We start from the raw sequence: 21122 nt of genomic DNA on the forward strand, positions 1-21122 counted from the left end.
TTACACAGTAATGCTGTAGATGAAATGTTTATTTTATTTCTAAACACAACTCCATTTCTTGAACTTCATCCATTTGTCTCAACTAAGAGAAGCATATCCTGACCAACTCTGCTGTTCAAAGGAATTGCTCTGCATCCCTTGCATCTTTCACAGATATCTCAATTAAAACACTACACAAACTTAAATAACATTATTTAAGAAACTTGTTTCAGTAACAAGGAAATTTTAAAATTATATTTTACTTCACCTCTCAGCCTTGTATAACCAAAATCATAACAAGGACTTTGGCTTTACAGGTGGAAGACTATTAATACAACCTCACAAGAACAGCAGTTGTATTTGTACAGCACCTAAGCAGTACAGTCCTCAAATGTGAGCTGGGAAACTCTGGGCATCCCTCCAAAACCAACACACACACGCACACGCACACACGTGTGTGCGCACACACAGAAACAAATTAAAATACTTGTGGTTGAAAGGTGACATATAAAAAAGTGAATAAAAAGATATTACACATGACCTGATATACTACTAAATCTCTCAATTTTCTGTTCTGCTAGAAACAGTTTGCTAAAAACCAGAAAAGATAATCAGAAACACCAGGTAGTCGCATTTAATTGCCAAGCTACCTAGAGTGCATAAGCTGTCCTGAACCTGAATTTACTAACCCATGTCCAAACAAGCCTTAAAAAACCCAAACCTGCTCAGTCTTCCACAGAAGGACGTAAATCATACTTATTAACTGTATTTAAGGAAACTCCCTGTAACAGGCACCTGCACTATTATGCAGGATTTTATAAACCACTGTATTTGTAGAATTACCTCTGAATGACTTGCACTGATCTTTTCTTTTAGCGAAATCAACAAGTCTTCTGTAAAGAGCAGTTCTCCAAACCTACTGGATGCATTTCTGTGAAATCTAAAATAATCTTGAAAGCATACAAGGGCAATTCTCTTTCAAATGTAATGGCACTGCCTTTGTGAAGAAAGCAGAAAGATCAATGGCAATAAAGTGAATGCACTCGAGTGCTGGCTGAGTACGGACAGAACCAAAGCCAGATCCCGTATTTCTTGTAGAGCGTAATCTCTGTGGCTTTTGCTACTTCTAACACCAGTCAGATGTTACCAAATATTCTGATACCTACCCAAAACCATCACACACAGAGTTTTAACTTTTTCCACGTGTGTTGGAGAATTCATGCCTTGAACAACTGGAACTGTTTCTTATTAAGTGAACGTCAAGAATTGAATGCGACATTCTGCTGAACATTCTTCTAGACTACAAATGGTTCATTTTTCCTGTTGTATCCAGCCAGGCTGCCCCTTTTATTCCCAGCAACACAAATCGAGTTTTATCAGCCTGAAAGAATCTTTCTTCTCAATGAAGCCCAGTACTGTAATAACTTGAAAGGCATCTTTAGGCAGCGTAGTAAAAATGTTTGATTTGCAATTGCCTGCTGAACTCTTGCACAGTCCGTTGCCATACGGTACCTCCCTTCTACTGGCAAACAATCTTTCCTTGTTCCTAACTTCGCAGCCTCCCTACCCCCTCCCTTTCTGGAGGGTATGGATAGGAAATCCGAAGGAGGAGTTTCTCCTGCTCTCCCAGTGCTCGCGGTGACATCATAGGTGGGCTGAACGGCTGAGCCGAGTGTGTGTTTGTTTAAAAAAACACGGTCCAAAAGTGATGTATATGGAATCTGGGTCAGCTGTAGCTGGTTAGAGCACTTCTGCATGTGAGAATTAAACACTGCAGTTTCAAAAAACACTTCTCTCTCTCTCCTGGAATAACGCATACTGGAGCATTACTTCTTTTTCTTTTTTTAACTGATTAGTTAGCTTGGTTATCGTATGGAGAAACCCAACTCCTCAATACAGCTTGGATCTAACAGAGAAAGACAAAAGCAGTTTTCAGCTCCAGCTGCAGATTAACACTCCGCACCATCGGGTAATATAGGAAGCAAAAGCAACTTGGCCTCTGGATTTTCCATCTGCCACAGAAGCAAACCAGCTGGAAGACTTTATTTCTTGGTAAGTTTTAAAGTTATTCTTACTTACAAGTTTAATTTTGAGCTATTTCTGAATGCTACATACGTCTCCCTCAACATACAATTTTGAAGAAACAAATCCCTCTCAGCCTGAGAAAAATTTGACAACTAACATTAAGGCTCATTTTTGTGGCATTTGGTAGACTTTGGAAAGAATTAAAAAAGGCACTGCATAAGAGCACAGACTAACTTGTTCCAGTTGTAGGGATGAACAAGTTTCAGTTGTTTAGCTGTATTGTTATCTACAGTTACAGAAAATTATCACCACCAGATTCTTTGCTAAGCTTGTCATTTGGGTACTGTGAACATACTCATGTGAAATTCTGATCCCACCAGAAGGCAAAAGCCAAAAATCCTATCGATTTCAGGGAAGCTGGATTTCACCCAACACCAGAGCATAGACCTAGCATTACTAGAACTAGAAAATGGATACCTCAATAAAACCACTGTGAAAAGTCCCAGGCAAATCAATGCACATCTGTAAGTAGCAATCATTGCATATCAAGTACGTTCTTATTTCTGGTACTTCTGAGGAGTAGAAGTTGCCTGAGTCCTAGAGCCAACCAAGAAACCATAGGCATACACTGATTCAGAACATAATCAAGTTTGTAGCACAATCAATTGTGCAGCTGAAAAGCCAAAGACATTGCTGCAACAGGCACTACTCCCTTCCTTCGGCAATTTCTGGGAAGTTAATTGTACTTCAGATGAACTGCAGTTTGTTTCTAAATACAGATCCATTTGATAAACATGAAATGCAGTGTACAAAGCAACACTACATTAAGTGGAAAATTGAGGGGTTTGTTACAGTTCATTAGGGGAAGGAAGGGAGAAGAATGCTGCTGCAAGTCAATTATTAAAACAAGAAAGTTGTTTACAAACAGAAGACAAAAGTACAGATGAAAACCAAAAAATACTTGCTAATACATAGGAAAACTTTCTTCATGCTGACTTGGAAATTAAAACACAGCAAATAATCCAGAACAATGCAAATAAATTTAAGTGATGCATTTGCATTAACAAACTCAGAGATGCCTGACACAGTGAGAGAGAATGAAGGGGCTGATGCTAAAAGGAGAGACAAAGTGTTACAGAAGGCAAACTTAATTAAGATTTAGTAGCTACCAGAGGAAAGAAGTCTGAAGCAGCCTTGATAAACAAGAAAGATGGATCCTTTCCAAGTTCTTGAGCCCTTTTCCTTACTATCCCTTTGTGCTGATTTACAGAAGGAGGAGAATCATCTAAACAACACCACCACAACCCCCTTTGAAGCACTTAATGTGCTTTGGACACCAGGCTCCATTCATTCATCATCAGCCAAGGGTTTGATTTACGCTGCTTAGAACAATTCCTAAATCTCCCACAAATGAAAACAGCTGAGTCAATAATTTTAATGCAATAAACTGGCTGCATACAAGGTTTTAACTCTCTCTCCTTTGCTGCCTTCCAACTTCAGAGCTCAAATTTTGAAATGTTTATTTTAAAACAAATAATGCAATGTTAATATGACGCTGCTGCTGCCAAAAGAATGATCTGAAGTACAGTGAAAAAAAATACACTATTTGAAGCTTTAAAGGAACTTACTAAAAAGAATGGAAATTCTGAACCTTCAAACTTTTGCAGTAACTACATGGCTCTATCAGGTCTTAATTATTGTTTTATTGGGCTTGGTTTTTTGTAATGTGTCCTATTGGTTTGGTCCTTAAAATTCATACACCAATGAATGAAGTACAATTTCCTACAGCAAGCATAACTAGATGCTTAATATCTTCAGTATCTGTTCTAAGCAGAACTCTGGAGCCCCCAAATCACACATTTCCAAACACAAAATGCACCACTGCATTGTACCTGCCTGCTCAAACAGTGCAAACACACATAGCAGCTGCCAACAAAGGAACCCCCACGCTAAAAAAAACTTCACCAAAAAATCTGGAAATGCCATGAAATTTTGCTGTGCTTTCAGAATATCTACTATGACAAAATTAACAAAGATCTTCTGTGGAGAACATCTAAGAATTTATCATTTTTTAAAAGGGACATGCTTTCAATGACAAGCTCAAAACCCCCGAAGATTTTTAGATTGACTTTCCTAAAAGGAATCAGGTTCATGGCAATCTCTGAGAAGCAGAATTCTGTGACTCAGTACCTCACGAATCTGACGAACAAAACCCAAGAACATATTATTCCTGGATCCCAGTCAACACAATTGAAAGTAATCCTGTTATTGCAGCAGAGGCAGAGGGACTTGCTGGAAAAGCACTTGTTTATATAGGGAGAAGTAACTTCCTTCAATATAGAGATATACTGAAATCCATGTGAACATTTCTCCTACAGCAAGAGTATTTTCCCCACATTAGTATTACTTCTTATGTCATGGACCCAGTTTTAAGCTAAAAAAATCCACAAAAATCCTCACTTAGCCTGTGCAGACGTAGGGGAACACAGCTGGGTTTATTGATTTCAGCTGCTCAGGCAAAGCTCAACAGAAAATGAAGTACCTGTAACATGAATAGCAGAGCTCCCTGATTAGCTGGTATCATGTTCAGAGCATCTTTAGTCTCAGTATTGTAATTTACTTTCTCAAAGAACCCAGTCTGTTTCTCTTCCTGTTACATGTAAGAGGGCACTGCTGGCATTTATCTCTTGACCATATTCTTTTAATAAATACTTGGAATAGAGCTAAGTCCTGATACTGCATTTTCCATACAAAGGGAATCCTATATTCACATTTACCTGCAACAGCTTCGTTACATTCACCCATATCAGCCTACACTGCCCAGGGAGAAGGAGCCTTCGTCAGCGCTGGAGGAACAGATTCCAATTTGTGTTGTGGGTTTCCAAATTTTACATCCTGCTGAACATGAGTCACAGCAGTACAACAAAGAACAAACAGTTTGTTGTGCAGAGAGCTAAAAAATGCCAAATATATACCAGCTTCCCCACATCCTGATCCATGCAACTCTCTATTCGTGATTACAGTATTTTGGCGGGGGGTAACACAGTCTGTGTTACAGCAGTTAAAAATAGTAGTTCCTGGCTTGTGGTGCTCTTTTAAATTGGAACTTTGTACCTTTAAATACTTTTTAAAGTAATAAATCAAAAACTAATTTTGAAAGCAAGTTGGGTTTTTCTTTGCACAGGGATCACTCTGGAAAAAGAAAGAAACCAGAAGAAATGGCATTAAAAATAAAATGGTATCGAAGCCCTGTCCACAGCTCTGAGTGTTTCTGACAAGCTGATGAAGAAGCTTGTGTTGCTGTGAATAATTGCACATTTTCTTCTGCAGAAGTTGTAAAACATCAGCAGGCCAGAACTTACGTAATGAAACCTCCACAGAAATCTGAGACCCAAAACTGGGTGGCACAGAAACACGCCAGAAGCAGCTGAAGTGACAGTTTATTCTAATCCAGAAAGCGTGACATCTACTGAAGAGCTAAATAATGTATTTTAAAGCAATGGGATCTGTAATCACAAACTGCCTTGCTTCACTCCCAAGGTCTGCACCAGGTACCCCAGCAGCCCCCCCCAGTACAGGCGACCCCAAGCCTGCAGGGAGGGTTGGAGGCCGTGGTTCTGAACTGATTCCTGAGCCTCAGCTATCTCCTAACAGTTATGCCACCGCCTAAACATCCAAACCTGGGAATCCGGGACAAAATGTGTCTGATCTAAAAACCCTAAAACTATTTCCCAACTCGAATTTTAATTTGTCATTTAGCTCTTGCATATGAGGCTATCATTCTGCGATACTCTGGATAAACAGCTCCTATTTTTTTAAGCTGCTTGCCCAGAACATCAGGAAATTTCTGAAACAGTATTTTCATTTCCTTCTAAGCTGATTAAAACTCCAGGTAAATATCTTGCTCAGAACCTATTCTTGTATAACAAGTTAGGCATTAAGCTGCTCAAACTTGACAAGCAACATTTTAAGACATTTAATTTTTTCAACATCAGCATTTCCATGGAAGCATATACATTCCCTACCACGGAGATTCTCAGAAGGAACTCATCCTGCTTATCTGAATGTCTCAGATTACTACAAGACATTTGAATCACTTCAAATTCTAGGGCATAATCTTATGCAGCAGCTGGATTTAGCTATGCTGTATTTGACCCTTTAATTCATTTCCTGGTCTGACAGCACACGTATAGACACAGAGCTTGACACTTTAAAATATGAGGGTAAAAGTTCAAAATGAACACATTCAATATTAAAAGAAATGCAGAAAGACTGCAGTAGAATACATGGCTAGAACGTGGATTGTCTTGCAAAGTGCTTGGTTTTAAAAGGTTCATTTAAATTCTATGAATTTTGGGAGAAAATGTGCTGCTCCGGGGAAAAATCCCCAGCCATTCATTATTTCAGTAACTCTTTAAAAGTCTTTAAAAGCTACCAAGAACTAAAATGTTATTCACTTTCTCGGACCATGAAGTACCATTACACATTGAAAACAGTAAAATACTGGACTTGTACTATGGCTTCATCCTCAGCCATATGCCATGAAGTTCCTTTCCCTCAGTCTGCAAATAGTAAATGCAAAAGTACTGAAAAATAATTTAGGAGATGCAAAGAGGTTTTAAACTTCAGACTATTAATTTGGCTCATCCGTGTCAAGTTAGAAACCACACAAACACCAGTTTCCCATGTGCTTCCCATGATTCATGTGAACATTTAACCTAATCAACTACCAAATCTGAGCAGTGTCCAAGTGATTAATATTTTAAATGTCTGAAATTACCAAAGAAAAACACACAACCAGCTCTGGAGAAAAGTGATACCTCTTCCTAACTTTTTTTTTTTTCCCTTTAAACAAAAGTTACAGTTTCAGCAGAGAAATATTAACAAAACTTTTAACTTTTGGTTTTGATAAAAATATTTACTAGTAGACACAGAAATACCTATTGCTACAAACAAAGAGAAATACGTTTTTAAAAATAAACTTCCTCAAACTTATGTGCTCCCTCTATTTATACAGGGTAAGAAAGGATTTTTAGTATGTGTTGAATGTGTTTTCTTCCCCTCCCAGAAGCAGGGCTTGCAAGACAACCATCAGATGAACAAAAAGTTATCAAACATTTAAGCAGAGTTTGTAGCTCTAATTCCTGATTGCATGTACATCATGGCTTGAAGCTTGTAACCACTGCTCTCAGTGAAGCCAAAAAACAAAGACTTGACAGGTTTCCTGAGGCTGAGCAGACACCATCTGTTGCAATAATATTAAAGCCAGTAACAGACCTGGGAAAAGTGACCTGACCCACAAGTCACCTTATCATTTGTAATGTGAGTGCAAAGGCAGCAGCACAGCCCTGCTTCTCCTTTGGGATCACTGTGTCAGGACTGCCAAATGCACTTAAACTTGGACTTAGCAGGAACAGCAGGATAATTAACTTCCCCTGCTCTCACTGTATTTCTCTTTGTAATTATCCAAAGGCCACTGTACAAAGGCTATCCAGAGGTTTGCAGAAGGAGTCTGGAAAGGAAAGCCAGATCAACAGCTGAGATAAGAAGAATGATCTACTTCACAAAGCAAACGAACCACAAAAAGTGAAGGGTTTTTTCCTTATTTAAGTGCTACCTTTGTTTATCATCTCAAATATTTAAAGCTAAAAAACAGCTCTCAAGAACATTTGTGGAGCTTTATCACTGCAGTTTAATTCTTTAGAGTTAAAAGAAATTCCTAATTTTCTTTAAAAGATGAATGAAATGCTTCAGTATGGTATTTATAATGATAACACACCTGATACTTCTGCATTATTTGGATAAAGATGTTCTCAAAGATACAAAAATAGTGTGACAACAATTCCAAACATTCATCTCGAGGCAACTAAATAGGAACACATATGCAGAGCAAACAGTGTTCTAAGCTTTCCTTACAAATTCCAAGTCACTTGAATAAGTAATTTTCAATGTTTGAAACAGTATCTAATCTCCTGCCTAACACTCATGTCCTAAAATAGTCTTAAAGATGCATTTTTCAAGTCTACTAAAACTGTGTATATATAAATATGAAACATGGGTGTGTATATGAATAAGTACGTATATACTATTTAACAAAAGATACATCTATATATAAAGCTAAAAGAGGACCAGAAAGGCTTATATAATCCAAAATCCAACATTTATATAAATAATTTCATCTCTCTACTTCCTTCCAGGAAGGTATTCTGCAAGCACGCTATGTTCCGTAACCCCGTGCAGTAATTGCAGTGAGCACGACCTGAGCAGTCGAACCGATAATGGAAGTGTAACACAGAATCTAAGCACACCCTTGTTTCTGAAAACTGCCCCACTGCAACAACTCCTCTGCCAAACCCTGTATCTAAATTTTAGTGTTCGCTGCCCAAAACAAACAGCCAATCCAATGGAATCTAACCCCAAGTAAGAGATTCCAAAGGCTTGGCTACACACGTGCAAGCATGGCAAACCCATCCATTTAGGCAGTTCAACAGTCCAGGAGCCTTAGCTGCGCCTCTGATTTAATGACTTCATCTTTTATCTGTTCAACAGGCTCCTGACAGCCGTCACACTCGCTTTGAAATGAAGGTATTGAAGTGGACTTTGGGTGTCCTGCTGTTCCTGCTGTTGTCCATCGGGCGCTGCACGGAACAATCCACGCCGAGCAAGACACCCCAGCAGAGGCAGCCCCGTTCAGCAGATGGGGCAGAGGAAGGGAAGAAATGTGGTTACACCTTCCTGGTGCCAGAACAAAAAATCACAGGGCCAATCTGCGTGAACACGAATGGCCCGGGCGCTGGGAACAGGAAAGACGAAGTCACCAGGATGGACATCGAGAACCTGAAGGATGTGCTGGCCAAGCAGAAGCGGGAGATCGACATTCTGCAGCTGGTAGTGGATGTGGACGGAAACATTGTGAACGAAGTCAAGTTACTGAGGAAAGAAAGTCGAAACATGAACTCTCGTGTGACCCAACTGTACATGCAACTCCTGCATGAGATAATTCGAAAGCGCGACAACTCACTCGAGCTTTCCCAGCTGGAAAACAAAGTCCTTAATGTTACAACAGAAATGCTGAAGATGGCAACGAAATACAAGGAGCTGGAAGTGAAATACGCGGCACTGACCGACCTGGTGAACAACCAGTCCGCGACTATCTCGCTGCTGGAGGAGCAGTGCCTGAGAATCTTCTCGCGCCAGGACAGCCACGGCTCCCCGCCCCTGGTGCAGGTCGTGCCGCAGCACATTCCCAACAGCCAGCCCTACAGCCCCGTCCTGCTGGGAGGCAACGAGATACAGCGAGACCCGGGCTACCCCCGGGACAGAGATGTAAGGCCACCGCCTGACCCAGCCACTTCTCCTACAAAGAGTCCTTTCAGAGTACCACCTCTGGCCCTGATTAACGAGGGTAAGTTACCTGCCACTATTTACCTAACCTGAGATTTCTCCATTTCTGAGGGACACTGTCCCGACCATAGAAACACAAGGAAGAACTGAAAGTACTTGGTTACAGCTTGCTCTTGCCCCTGATTTTCTTTCTCCCTTCCACCTCCCAGGGAAAGCTTTAGTTTGCCAAATAGCCTAAATCCCTGTCAGATGAATTTGTTGAAATGGCTGATACTCAGAAATTCAATCTGAACAATTTTCGCCTTCAAGTCACAAAGCATTGGAAGTTCTCTCTGCAGCTGGGTTTGAGTTACAAAAACATGAAAATTCAGTATTAGCATAAACTTTCTAATATTTACCCATTTCTTCGATGCTGCCTGCTAGCTACACGTTACAGTAGCTAGCAAGGGTGAATAAGACAAACTAATTCATCATAAACAAATTAAGTAATTTTAAGTTTCTGTCCTTTAGACTTACATGTACACATTCGCCAGAAGAAAATTCTACTAGAAGAATTTTCATCCTTCTATTCTGACCTGCTTTAAAATGAACATCTAAATCCACCAACACATTAATGCAATGAGCCTCTAAGTGCTCAGTTGAAATACTCAAGAGTGGTAAGTTTGAAAGGATAATTGAATCAAGGCTGGATCCAATTGGAGGCACTCAGCTTTGAAAATTTAAAATCAGTAACTACATTCCCAGTAACCTGATGCCAGTAGGGGACAGCAAGTTAAACTAAAACCATAAATACTATGAAAACACATTCAGGAGACTGCATCCGATCTTCACCTACTACACTCTTCAGGTCATTAGATAAATGCATGCATCACTAGGAATCAGAATTAGTGACAAGACAATTAACAACCTCTGAGCTGCCCTGAACTCGATAATGTTTCTCACTTTATTAAAATTTTGAACTGCAATTTAAAAAATTCAGGGATTCAGAAAACCAAGTTTTCCTCCGACATCCCTTTGAGTGCTTGCTCTTGGCTTCTGTTAGCACAGCAAAAGGGTTTGGTGGGGGGTTTTGCATTTAGGTGGCAGTTCTGTTTCTGTTTCTTTCAAATTGCTTTTAGTCACAGTTAAAAGTTCAACTTGGTTCCTAAGATGAAGCCAAACCTTTAGTTGCAACTGTTCTGCAGAATTACAACCAATCAGCTGCTGATGTAAAGAACAACTATTTTTATTCAAGGTCTGCAGAAAATTCAGGCATGAGCCCAAGCAAAATGCCAGATGTCATGTGAATTTCAGTGGCACATCATGACAGAAAGGAAACAGTTCATATCAAAGCACTGCGTTGATGTCTGGTCAGGCAGCACAAGTACAATTCTAAAAAAAGCCACGACTTCTCGCTTCCCAGCGAACCCTCGCTTCCAGGTTCTGTTCTGAATGCATCTTTTTCTCCACACACGCCTGCTGCACACACAAAACGAGGCAACAGCACTAAGTATTATCCTCTGAATTATCTACCCAGGTGTTCACTAACCCCTCTACCCCTAAAAGTTCAGAGTTGGAATTCATTTCTGGAAGGGAACACAAAGAAATCGTAGGAAGCTTATTGTAACATTATTCACCATCCTTTAATACTGGATTCATGAGTTGGAAGTTTAAGTGTTTCTTGCAGTGCTTGGGAAAAGCAGGGTTGAGAACTGCTACAGCTGGTAGAGCATTGGTCAGCACAACCAAAACTTGTACATTCCAACACAGTGCCCAGTTACTACCCCTGATTTTTAAAATTAAGGTAAACAGATTTAATGGTGCACAGAATCAAAACTATGTCATAGAAGAAAGAACTTTACAGTTCAAAGATTATTTGTAATATATAAATATGTCAAAAAAAGATCAATGAAAAGAAAACAATCCCAATTAGAAATAGGCCTGTTAAAGACTTATGTCAGAGGAAATACCTGGACCTCCTAACAAGTACTTGACATGCAGCAGATGGGTCAGAAAGGTCAAGGTGCATCTTCATCTTGTGGGTGGAGAGTAAAATGCAAAATATATGGCAAACAAAAGGGTGAAGTTCTATTTTCTGAGTATGGTGGTTAATTTGTACAAAAATTGCTCTAAAAATTGAGCAAGATTAACGTATCTGTGAATTGTAGTTGCCACAATTACCTTAACATTTGGAATAATAACCAGTGACCCCCAAAATTACTGCCACTGTTTTTGCAAAAAGTAGTTTCAGTCAGTGAAGTACTTGAAAATCCAACACACCTTGCCCCCTGTTTCTAATACCTCTTGGTTAACAATATAGCTTCTTTTTTTTTAATATATGTCCAATTTTAGTTTGGACTTTTCCTCTACTGATGCCCCCCAAAATCCTCTCTATGAACCTCACACAAGCACAACTTCTGTATCATCTGTTCACAATAACGTTTGGCATCTCAAAATGGGATTCAGCCATCAAGTTATCAAGCTTTTAACTTAAAATATTTAATCCCTTTCCTTCTCTACTTCATTTAATTTAGCACAGAATATGATCTGCACTGATTCATACATCTAAGCCACAATTTTAGAAGTGAAAGATTTAACAGATCATCTTCTCAGAGTATTTCTGACTTATAACTGTCTCAGTGACTTAGTGTACACAGACTGTTACAAAAGACTAGATGTGCACAAGATACTTATTTCTTACACAAACTATATCACTATACTATATCACAAACTATAAACTAAATCTTAAATGTAAGATTTAAAACAGAAATTCGTGCTTTTTTCATCAGTCAGACCTCCACCCACACCAGCACTGTGGGGAGTCTCTCAGTCTCACAAACCTCAGTATTTCCACTGAACAAGATCAGTTCTTAGAACGTGAACTTGAAACAATTATACATAACAAAGAATTTACTTCACTAAAAGGATTCAAGGCCATATACCAAAAATTCTGGGATATTTCCTTACACTCAGAGCAGAAGTCTATTACCTCTACCACAACATTAACTTATGTATATACACGCAGTCAAAGCTGAGCATCAAAGCAGACAAGTTGCATCCTGTGAACTTACAGCCAGCTGAACTCCAGAAGTGATCCAAGTCTTACATAAACAGACTGGTGCAATTCTGTCTGCCTTAAAAACTACTTAAAATGACCCCAAGCATCTGCTTGGGTCTCTCATGGAAAAACGAGTGCTCAATTCCTCCTCCAGTGATAATCACGTGGGATAACACCCACATAACAGCAGATCTGATTAAGTTATTCCTAATGTTCAATTAACACTACAAAAGATAAGGCTTCTTTGTTTATACTTTTCCTAAAGCAATAACTGTTTTACAAAAATACTTCTGGAACAACATCCCTGTCAATTATAGAGCACCCAAATTGACTTCAGACAGTTCAAGGAATGGGAATGAGACCCAGCTTAGCCCAGGAAATTACCTAACCCCTGGACAAACTCTGCAAGAGTCACAATTCACATGGAAATTTTAATTGTGAACAAGAAAGGGGGGGAAAAAAGCACTGGTATACCAAAGCTACAGGATTTATTTCCTACGGTGCCACTGCCTGCACTGGAAGAATGACAAAGCCATCACAGTCCTGACAGTGCAGCAGTACCTACAGCAAGGGCTCAGGGTCTGGCACATTCCTGTCACAGCCAGAAGCTCCTCATTAGATACACAAGCTTCATGCACTCTAATTAATATGCAATGCTTTATGGATTTCTTGCTGATTACATACTTGTCCAACTGGCAACTGCCACCTGAAAATCTAAGAAAATCAGCCTGCTTTTGTCACACAAGCTTAGTCTGCTGTGAAGGTCCCTTTCCCTCAGCCTCAACTTTTGATTAAAGAAAAACCCAACAAGTATCTTCTATGCTGCTTTGTACATGAGCTGTTTCTGTGACTGATGAGTTCTCTCTGAATTTCCAAGCAGATTTGAGAAAATAAGCCCTCTGGAAGGAGAGGAAAGCTGTAGCTAATTTATTTTCAGATGTACTGAGTTTTCAAATACATTTAGGGCATCCAACACTAGCTAGTCATTAGAACAGACTTTGCTTTTCATTAGTAAATTACAGTTTCTCTAAACCAACTGAAGCAATGACACACAAACAAATTTTTGTCTAAAAAGCAGAAAATAAAAACATTACCAAAAACCAAAAGGCAAACTAGGCAAGGTTATCAGAGACATGTAAGCTGCATCCTTCTCAGAGAATGACCAGATGGTCTTCTCTAAGTATTATTTGTAAAATCACTGTTCACATGGACTAAAACAGAGCTTTCAAGCAGCAGTCACAAACAACAGCAATTTTGTGCAACCACAGCCCTGAAAACAAACACAGGAGTCCTTTTAGCTCAAAAATCCTTCTCCATTGCTTGCTTATTTCCTTCATCAGTATCCATCTACACACATCACACCAGGATGACACATGAAACTTAAAAAGATTCCTATCCACAGATAACAGCCTAATCCTCAACCTGGGTAAGTGAACAATGGCAGAAGAAATGCAGCGTAAGAATTCTCTTTGACTAAATTCCAGGTCTATAGACTCTGGCAGTAAATTTCTTACAGCAGCTCTCAAACTACTTTTATATTCACAAATATGGAGGGCTGGTTGGGTATCCTGAGTTTGTTTTGGTTTTCACTTCCACCAGTTTCAAATTGGTACACCAGAAAATGAAGTAAATTGATGTCTGCCTTTTGTAAAAAAGACGAAAATAATTAATGAAAAAAAAATCATAATGCTCTTCAGTATCAAAATCCAGAGTACAAATCTTTGCCACAGCAGATAAAAAAACCTGGGTGTTGCTAACCAAAGACTATTATTTGTTTAGCAAAATGAAGTTTTTGTTCAAAATATATGGAGAGAGGATATTAACATGTTTATTTACAGATAAAATTAATCGCAGACAGTAGCTTCTGCAGTATTTTCCACTGTAGGTTTATACCTTAATTGAATTACTGACTTCCTGTTACAAAATATTCCTGGACAATGGGCACTGCACAGCCAATCTTGAAGGTTTACAGTATTTCTTTCCCAAAAGGTCCATTCAAAGACTGCCAACAAGCCAGGGATGCTGGGCATGCCAGCAGCGGGATTTACATGATCAAACCCGAAAACAGCAACGAGCCCATGCAGCTCTGGTGTGAGAACAGCCTGGACCCTGGAGGATGGGCAGTCATCCAGAAGAGGACAGATGGATCTGTCAACTTTTTCAGGAACTGGGACAGTTACAAGGTGAATTCTAGAATGCAGAAAAATCAGTGGGCAAAGAAAGAGAATTGGAAAGAGTGATCATCCCCAGGGGCAAACACATTTCAGGGGGAATGTCCTGTTTCCCTCAATGCCCAGTTAACTTTGGGTGAACCTGCCTGTCTGAAGCAGCCTGGGTTTGTAATGCACAACACAACTGGGACACGTGTGATTCTAGACAGTGGCTGGGAAGTCATTTATTACAAAGTTCTCACTGAACACATGACTTTTATTAACACACTGAGAACTACAGTGAGTACTTGTAAAGCTTCATTGTCTCCCTTATGAATAAGCAAACTCAGCCAGTGGAATTATTTATTTAAACACGCTAATAGATTTGCTGGATCGGGGACTCAAAAACAGTCCTAATAATGAATTAAAGGAAATAATTTCCACCTGTTAATTTAGGGTAGCAATCTAAAGATGTCCAGCTGGTGAAGGGAAACACATTGCTGTGTGTTACTGTGATATTATGCACTAGCAGGCAGAATGTCTAGGATGACAAGATGCTGCTGCTTTGGAGTAATTACATGCTGAACAGGAAACTTGAAGATCATTTGGCTGAGGTAATAATAATAACAACAACGACATCATCATATAGGGCACAAATTAATGTGAGGATTTTTGCTTTTTGCATTCTTGGAATTTAGTGATTCAAATATGAATCCCTAAATCAGTAACAACTAAAACAATTATCCAATAAATAAACAAACAGATCAAATAAATATGCAAAGTCTTTACTGCTCAGAGCAGTGCATAGTTGGCTTTGGAGTTGTTAAATGTTATAAAATGTTTTAAGGCAGTTATGGAGCGCCATAACAGCAGCCATAAACATTTTGAACATAACGCAACACTGAACTACACTGGTTTACTGGGGAAAGGAGACAGCAGATAGGAAATACCACTTCACAGCTACTGTGCTGGTAGTCTGTGATTTGAAAGAAAAGATGTCTTTATATTTCATTTCTAGTAAATCCTGTAAAGAACACAGAGGAACTGTGTCATTAAATTCACAGTAAAAACCAGCACTAGTTGCAATACAAAAGCAACAGGAAGTTACTTGCCTTGAGCATTGAGACTGGTGATCCATAAATACCTTTTCCAACCTGGAAATACAACCTAAAATTCCATTATTCACCCATTATTACAAATCCCCTTAGCTTTGTCAAGAAATACGTTGTTTCAGTTTCCCTACTCTCCCTCCCTTTATCTTAAAAAGGGGAGGACAGCAAGAACACAGATGTTTTGCCCCCATCACCGGTTCTGGCAGCATCTCATGCAACTTAGCAGTCCCACTGCAGCAAAATAAAGCACTTAAATGCACGGGTTGAAGTCATTCAGAAGTTCAGAGGCTTTCAGGACCCAAGCTCCACTGGTTTATAACCCTCCTGCTGCCAAGTGTTTTAACAAACACACAAAACCAAGCTAACAGCACCTTCTGATCTTCTTTTGCACAGAAAGGATTTGGGAACATTGATGGAGAATACTGGCTGGGCCTAGAAAATATCTACATGCTCACCAATCAGGATAATTACAGACTGTTGATTGAGCTGGAGGACTGGAGCAACAAGAAGGTCTACGCGGAGTACAGCAGCTTCCGCCTGGAGCCCGAGAGCGAATTCTACCGGCTGCGCCTGGGCACGTACCAGGGCAACGCGGGCGACTCCATGATATGGCACAACGGGAAGCACTTCACCACGCTGGACAGGGACAGGGACATGTATTCAGGTAAGGAAAGCAGCACGGCTGCCAAAAGTGCGTCCTGGATATCCCATCAGTGACACCGCCTCAGAAAGTACGGCTCAGAACAGAAAGTATGCAAATTCTGATAAAATGACCCTATTGGAAGGGGCTCCAAATCAATGATGATAAAACCCACGTTGGCAGGGCCCTCTTAGAGCCCCTGCACCTGTCAGAAATTCAAAGTCTGTTACCCTCACTGACAACACACTGCAGCAATTCTCCGTTTAGCTCATCACTTGCACGTGGCTCTGCAGTCACAATATCTGTCCAGGGGCTCTCTGAGTAGGGCTGCTGCCACATAATCACCAAGAACTAAAGCCTCTGAGGAGCATGAAAGGAACTGCGAGTGTGCAGAGGTTTAGTTATGCACCAGTACTTAAGAAAGGGGCACATCACTTGGTTTGTGTACTCTGCTCACTTTTTTTTCCCTTTCCTCCAGTTTTTCCCTTGCAGTAAAAGAAAGGCTGGGGAGCGCAGTACCTCAACTGCTTTTCCTCAGCTGTCAATAACCATAAAGCTGGACAAATCCTGCAAACTCGTAGACAAGCCTGTAACAGTAAAAACACAAGTTACAAGCAACTCTTTGTGGAACCGTGGCCCCGTGTGCTGCTCGGGGCTGTATCAACTCGCATTGCTTCCACTCAAGTATTTCTAAACAGCACATAACCCGAGTTCCTTGGGTGTTAGCTCATGGAGAAGCAGTGCTGGCAGGCTGAGAAGAGTTCCCTCCTTCATTTTCAGCTGCCACATTAAAGACCATGTCAATAACCCCCCCCTCCAGCAAAGGCTGCTGTTAAAGAGAACTTATAGCTTAGGAAGAACAGCAAGATGTGGCCACAACAGGCTGCGAAGCACTTCCAAGCTGCCTCTGAGAATAAGGCCCAATATGAAAACATTTAATAATCTCCATCTCTCCTGCCTAAAGCTGAAATTCACCCCTGTCCTTCCATTCCCCAGGAAACTGCGCTCACTTCCACAAGGGCGGCTGGTGGTACAACGCGTGTGCCCACTCCAACCTCAACGGGGTCTGGTACCGAGGAGGCCACTACCGGAGCAAGTACCAGGACGGAATATTTTGGGCTGAGTACCGGGGAGGTTCCTACTCCTTGAAAGCAGTTCAGATGATGATCAGACCTATAGACTGAGGAGGAAAATCCCACAGCGCTCCCATAAAAACTTCTCAGTGTTTTGAGTTCAAGAAAAATAAAACAGTACTTTTTAATCATTATTTTGCACAATCTGCCCCTGCAAAAAGCAGGTCTACAGTTTTCCTGTCTTCTTCCCCCTGTCATATTCCCCTCTCCATTTTTAGGACCCTTCTCTACTGTGACAGACGGTGTTTTTTTTTTAAACACACATTCACAAAAGCAGATGTTTTGTGCTTGCAAAGCATATTTATCTTTTGTTCAAGATCAACATACTTTATGTAAACAGTCAAAGCTGGTAAAAAATTCCAGATCTTTGACAAGATATAAGCTTTTCCAGTTCAAAAAGCTTATGCTTTTTCAGGTTAGCTCAACCCTTAAATGTAAATATGTGAAATGACGTTGTCTTGCTTTAATGTGAAATTTGATTAGTTATTTAACAATTTATTTAAAAATGTTGGTATTACTTTCAATGAAAAATCTGACTTCACATTACTGTTTGATATGTACTCCAAGAACCTACAGAAAAAATTGGAGACATTTTAGCTTTGCCAGCAGAGAAAGATTTTTGCAACAAATAATTATTTCAAAGTGAAGAGGCAAATTAAACACAAAATACAGAAATTCTTAAGGAATTCTCTACACTACTAAGATCTGCAAGTCCTACCTTCTGTAAAAATTGAGGCAAAATGTTCCTTGTGTCAGAAAATTAATTGTATGAAATTACTGATAAACTTAAGACAATCAAATTACTTGGTACATTTTTACTTTCAATCTCCATATTCAAGCTTCCTAATTAAACTCTGAAGTTAAATGGCAAAACTAAAAGTCCTGATATTAAAATCATGGCTTGACACTTCTGTGCTCCACTTAGGAGTGATGAGGGCTGACCAAGCATTCACACATAGTAATTGAGAGAAGACTCTGAATATTAAAGTTTTCCTCCACCACAGCTTTCTGCTCCCACAGTAAAACAAAGGTTAGAAATCAGCTCTGGGTGTGTTCTCCCTGGCATCCCAAACTTGGGCTGCTCTTACGACACACACACTTCCCTCACACCTACACAACCTTTGATACAGCCTATACTACATTTTATCTTCTAGATACCAGATTTCCACTGGAATGAATATGTAATTTAAGAAATCAATTAGAAAATACTTTCCCAACATTTAACAAAAGCTACACCGCACACTGATTCAAAGTGAGATACTCCCAAAATCAGACAGAACAAAACACTCGCTTTAGGTACCAGAACCTCAGAATGAAAGCTTTCTTCCTGTTACACACAATTGTTTAATAACTGCACTCACAGGCACACAGGTTGCCTAATTTAATTTTGTATTACATAAAACTGAATACGCTGTTCTGAATTGTAACCAATGTGTTTGTTTAGCACCTCGTATGTGCCTTCAGGCTTTTAAGGAACTTTGTCCCTATTTAAAATAAGAAACCATAATAGCTAAAAGAATAATCTAGTATTATTGTTATGTTAAATTAGTCAATATCAATTATGCAAAGCCTCGTATGTAATGCAGAGGAGAAAAAACAGCATTCTGCTTTCAGAACATACTCTCTGGAGTAGATAAAGCTTCATTGATTATCTATGGCTGCAAGGCTTGTAGTTAAATCTTTGGTCAGAGATCAAAGCCAACCAGTTCCACCAATATTTAATTGGGGTTGGCAGCGGTGGGGAATCAGTCCCAGCATATTCCATTCCCAAATTCCAAGAATTTTAACTGACACAAATGTTTACAATTACAATTCTGACATTGTTCTTCATATAAGGAATATTTGTTTGTTACAAATATCATACAGACCTCATTGACTGAGTGTCCTGCAAAACGGTTTTTTAATTGCAAATGCTTCAAATTCAGACTCTCTGTAGTCTGCTCTTTTTTCTCTATGGTAGCTGGATAGAAGAGCAGTTCAGGTAAACTTAAAAAGGGAAAATGCCTTCCAAAACATCCCTTTAATGATCACTTTTGACAGCTTTTAGTTCATTCAACCAGCAGATTTCCTCTCCTTGGCAGAGAGCGTATTTTACCCCAAGAATCTCTTGCCTGCTGCAAAAACAGTGTTTGTTTATTCAGTGCACTCAGTGAAAGGTGTACTTTGCAGAAACCCCAAAGTAAAATTAGGTTGCACTCAGCCTTTTAATTAAATCTTATATATTAGACATCTAAAAAGTGAGCCTTCCCCAATTTAAAGCTGCAGGATGACATTGACTAAACATTATTACAAAATCCACCCAGAAACCTCGGACTGTATAAATGCTGTGCTCTGAAAGGAAAGACTTAATTAAGTTGCCAATTTAAGATTACGAGGAAGGAAAGCATAGCATGTCTTTTTCAGGTTGGTTTGTACTCTGTACAATAATTCACTTTCAATGCTGGTAACTCTATCAGTTTGTAGCTTTGGGGCTGAATTTCTAAGCAGGGCGAATGACTTTAAAAGTTCAGTGTTTTCTCACACTTCTTCTTTTGAGAGATTTTCAAAAGAGGCTGTAGCATCCCTCACGCCTCTTGCCCTGGGCATTCAGAAGCAGTCTGTCTGGGAGGGGTAAAGCCTTCACCATTCCTCCACCATCAGCCCAAATTTAACCAGGCAGACCTCAAGAAAGTTCAACTTACAACGGAAACACGGTTTTCACATCTATTTCCAACATCTGTTGCAAGCGCTATCACTGAAGCGGCTGAATATTCCTCAGATGAATCTTAATAACCTGTTTTCAGCTTTTCTGTTTCTGGATATAACTCCTCAAAGACAGCTATAAGAAAAATATCTCACAAGGTAGTACTGCTTAGTTAAATAAAAATCTTACTTCTCAAGATACGGCTCAGTTGTTTCATTGTGCAACCTCAAACTGATCAGAGCTCTGGAATAGGACTCCCGTGGAGAATGGGGTTTTATTCTAAGGTGAAATATAACATCACATACACTGCTCCCATTTGTTGGCTGCTTTAGTTGCCTGGGTCATGCAGCACTGATGACATATCCCACGCTGTGCATCAAGGGCCCGGTGCTGAACACCTTTCTTGGTGTTGCACAGCTTTTCACACTCACATTAAAGTAGGTGAGTCCACACTGATGATGTGCTGCTCCCACCTGCATTTCTAGAATTCTGGAATCACATCACAATCATTGCTGCAAGAAGCTGAGAAACATATTTCCCCCTCCCAGTTAAATGTGGAAGGACACCATTATCTTGTGCACAGAGCTGTGAAAATAAGACAACAATCTGTACTTCTGTGGCTCTGCTCCTATTGCAAAATCTACACCACTGAAGCTTTCTCTTACAATGCCATGATGGCCATGAAAAAAAATCTACACCCACATCTGGTATTTGGCTGCATAAGGGCAAAAGAGTCATCCTTGAAATTGCAGCTGGAATTCCTTTATATGCTCATTTTCCCTATGACCTTCCAAAGAGGGTTCTCCACAACCAGTGCCAATGTTTCTCTAGAGGGGATTTGCAATGGCAAATTTAATTTAATTGCAGTGGCAAGTCTGAAGCTCTGCACTCTTCCAAAGAGCATTTGGGGGGAGCATGGCAGCTGCTGGATCTCCCCACCAAGAGTGAAGAAACCCCCACTCCTCCACGAGAGGGAATGATCCTCCTGAGGAACCCCTTCCTGGCACTTGCCATGATCA

General features: G+C 39.9%; 2 protein-coding genes across 10 annotated transcripts in view; one reads left to right on the top strand and one right to left on the bottom strand.

Moving 5' to 3' along the window:
- Window positions 1-21122, bottom strand: part of RALGPS2 (Ral GEF with PH domain and SH3 binding motif 2) — a 115678-nt gene that overhangs the window by 38871 nt on the left and 55685 nt on the right. The window lies entirely within an intron of this gene.
- On the top strand, window positions 1615-20299 carry ANGPTL1 (angiopoietin like 1). The gene is made up of 5 exons (XM_048312449.1): window positions 1615-2031; window positions 8554-9409; window positions 14375-14568; window positions 16041-16311; window positions 17284-20299. The coding sequence occupies exons 2-5, from the start codon at window positions 8584-8586 to the stop codon at window positions 17469-17471; spliced, it is 1479 nt and encodes a 492-aa protein (XP_048168406.1). The 5' UTR covers window positions 1615-2031; window positions 8554-8583; the 3' UTR covers window positions 17472-20299.

The sequence above is a fragment of the Corvus hawaiiensis genome, chromosome 9 (assembly GCF_020740725.1).
Source record: "Corvus hawaiiensis isolate bCorHaw1 chromosome 9, bCorHaw1.pri.cur, whole genome shotgun sequence".
NCBI classification, from domain to species: Eukaryota; Metazoa; Chordata; class Aves; order Passeriformes; family Corvidae; genus Corvus; species Corvus hawaiiensis.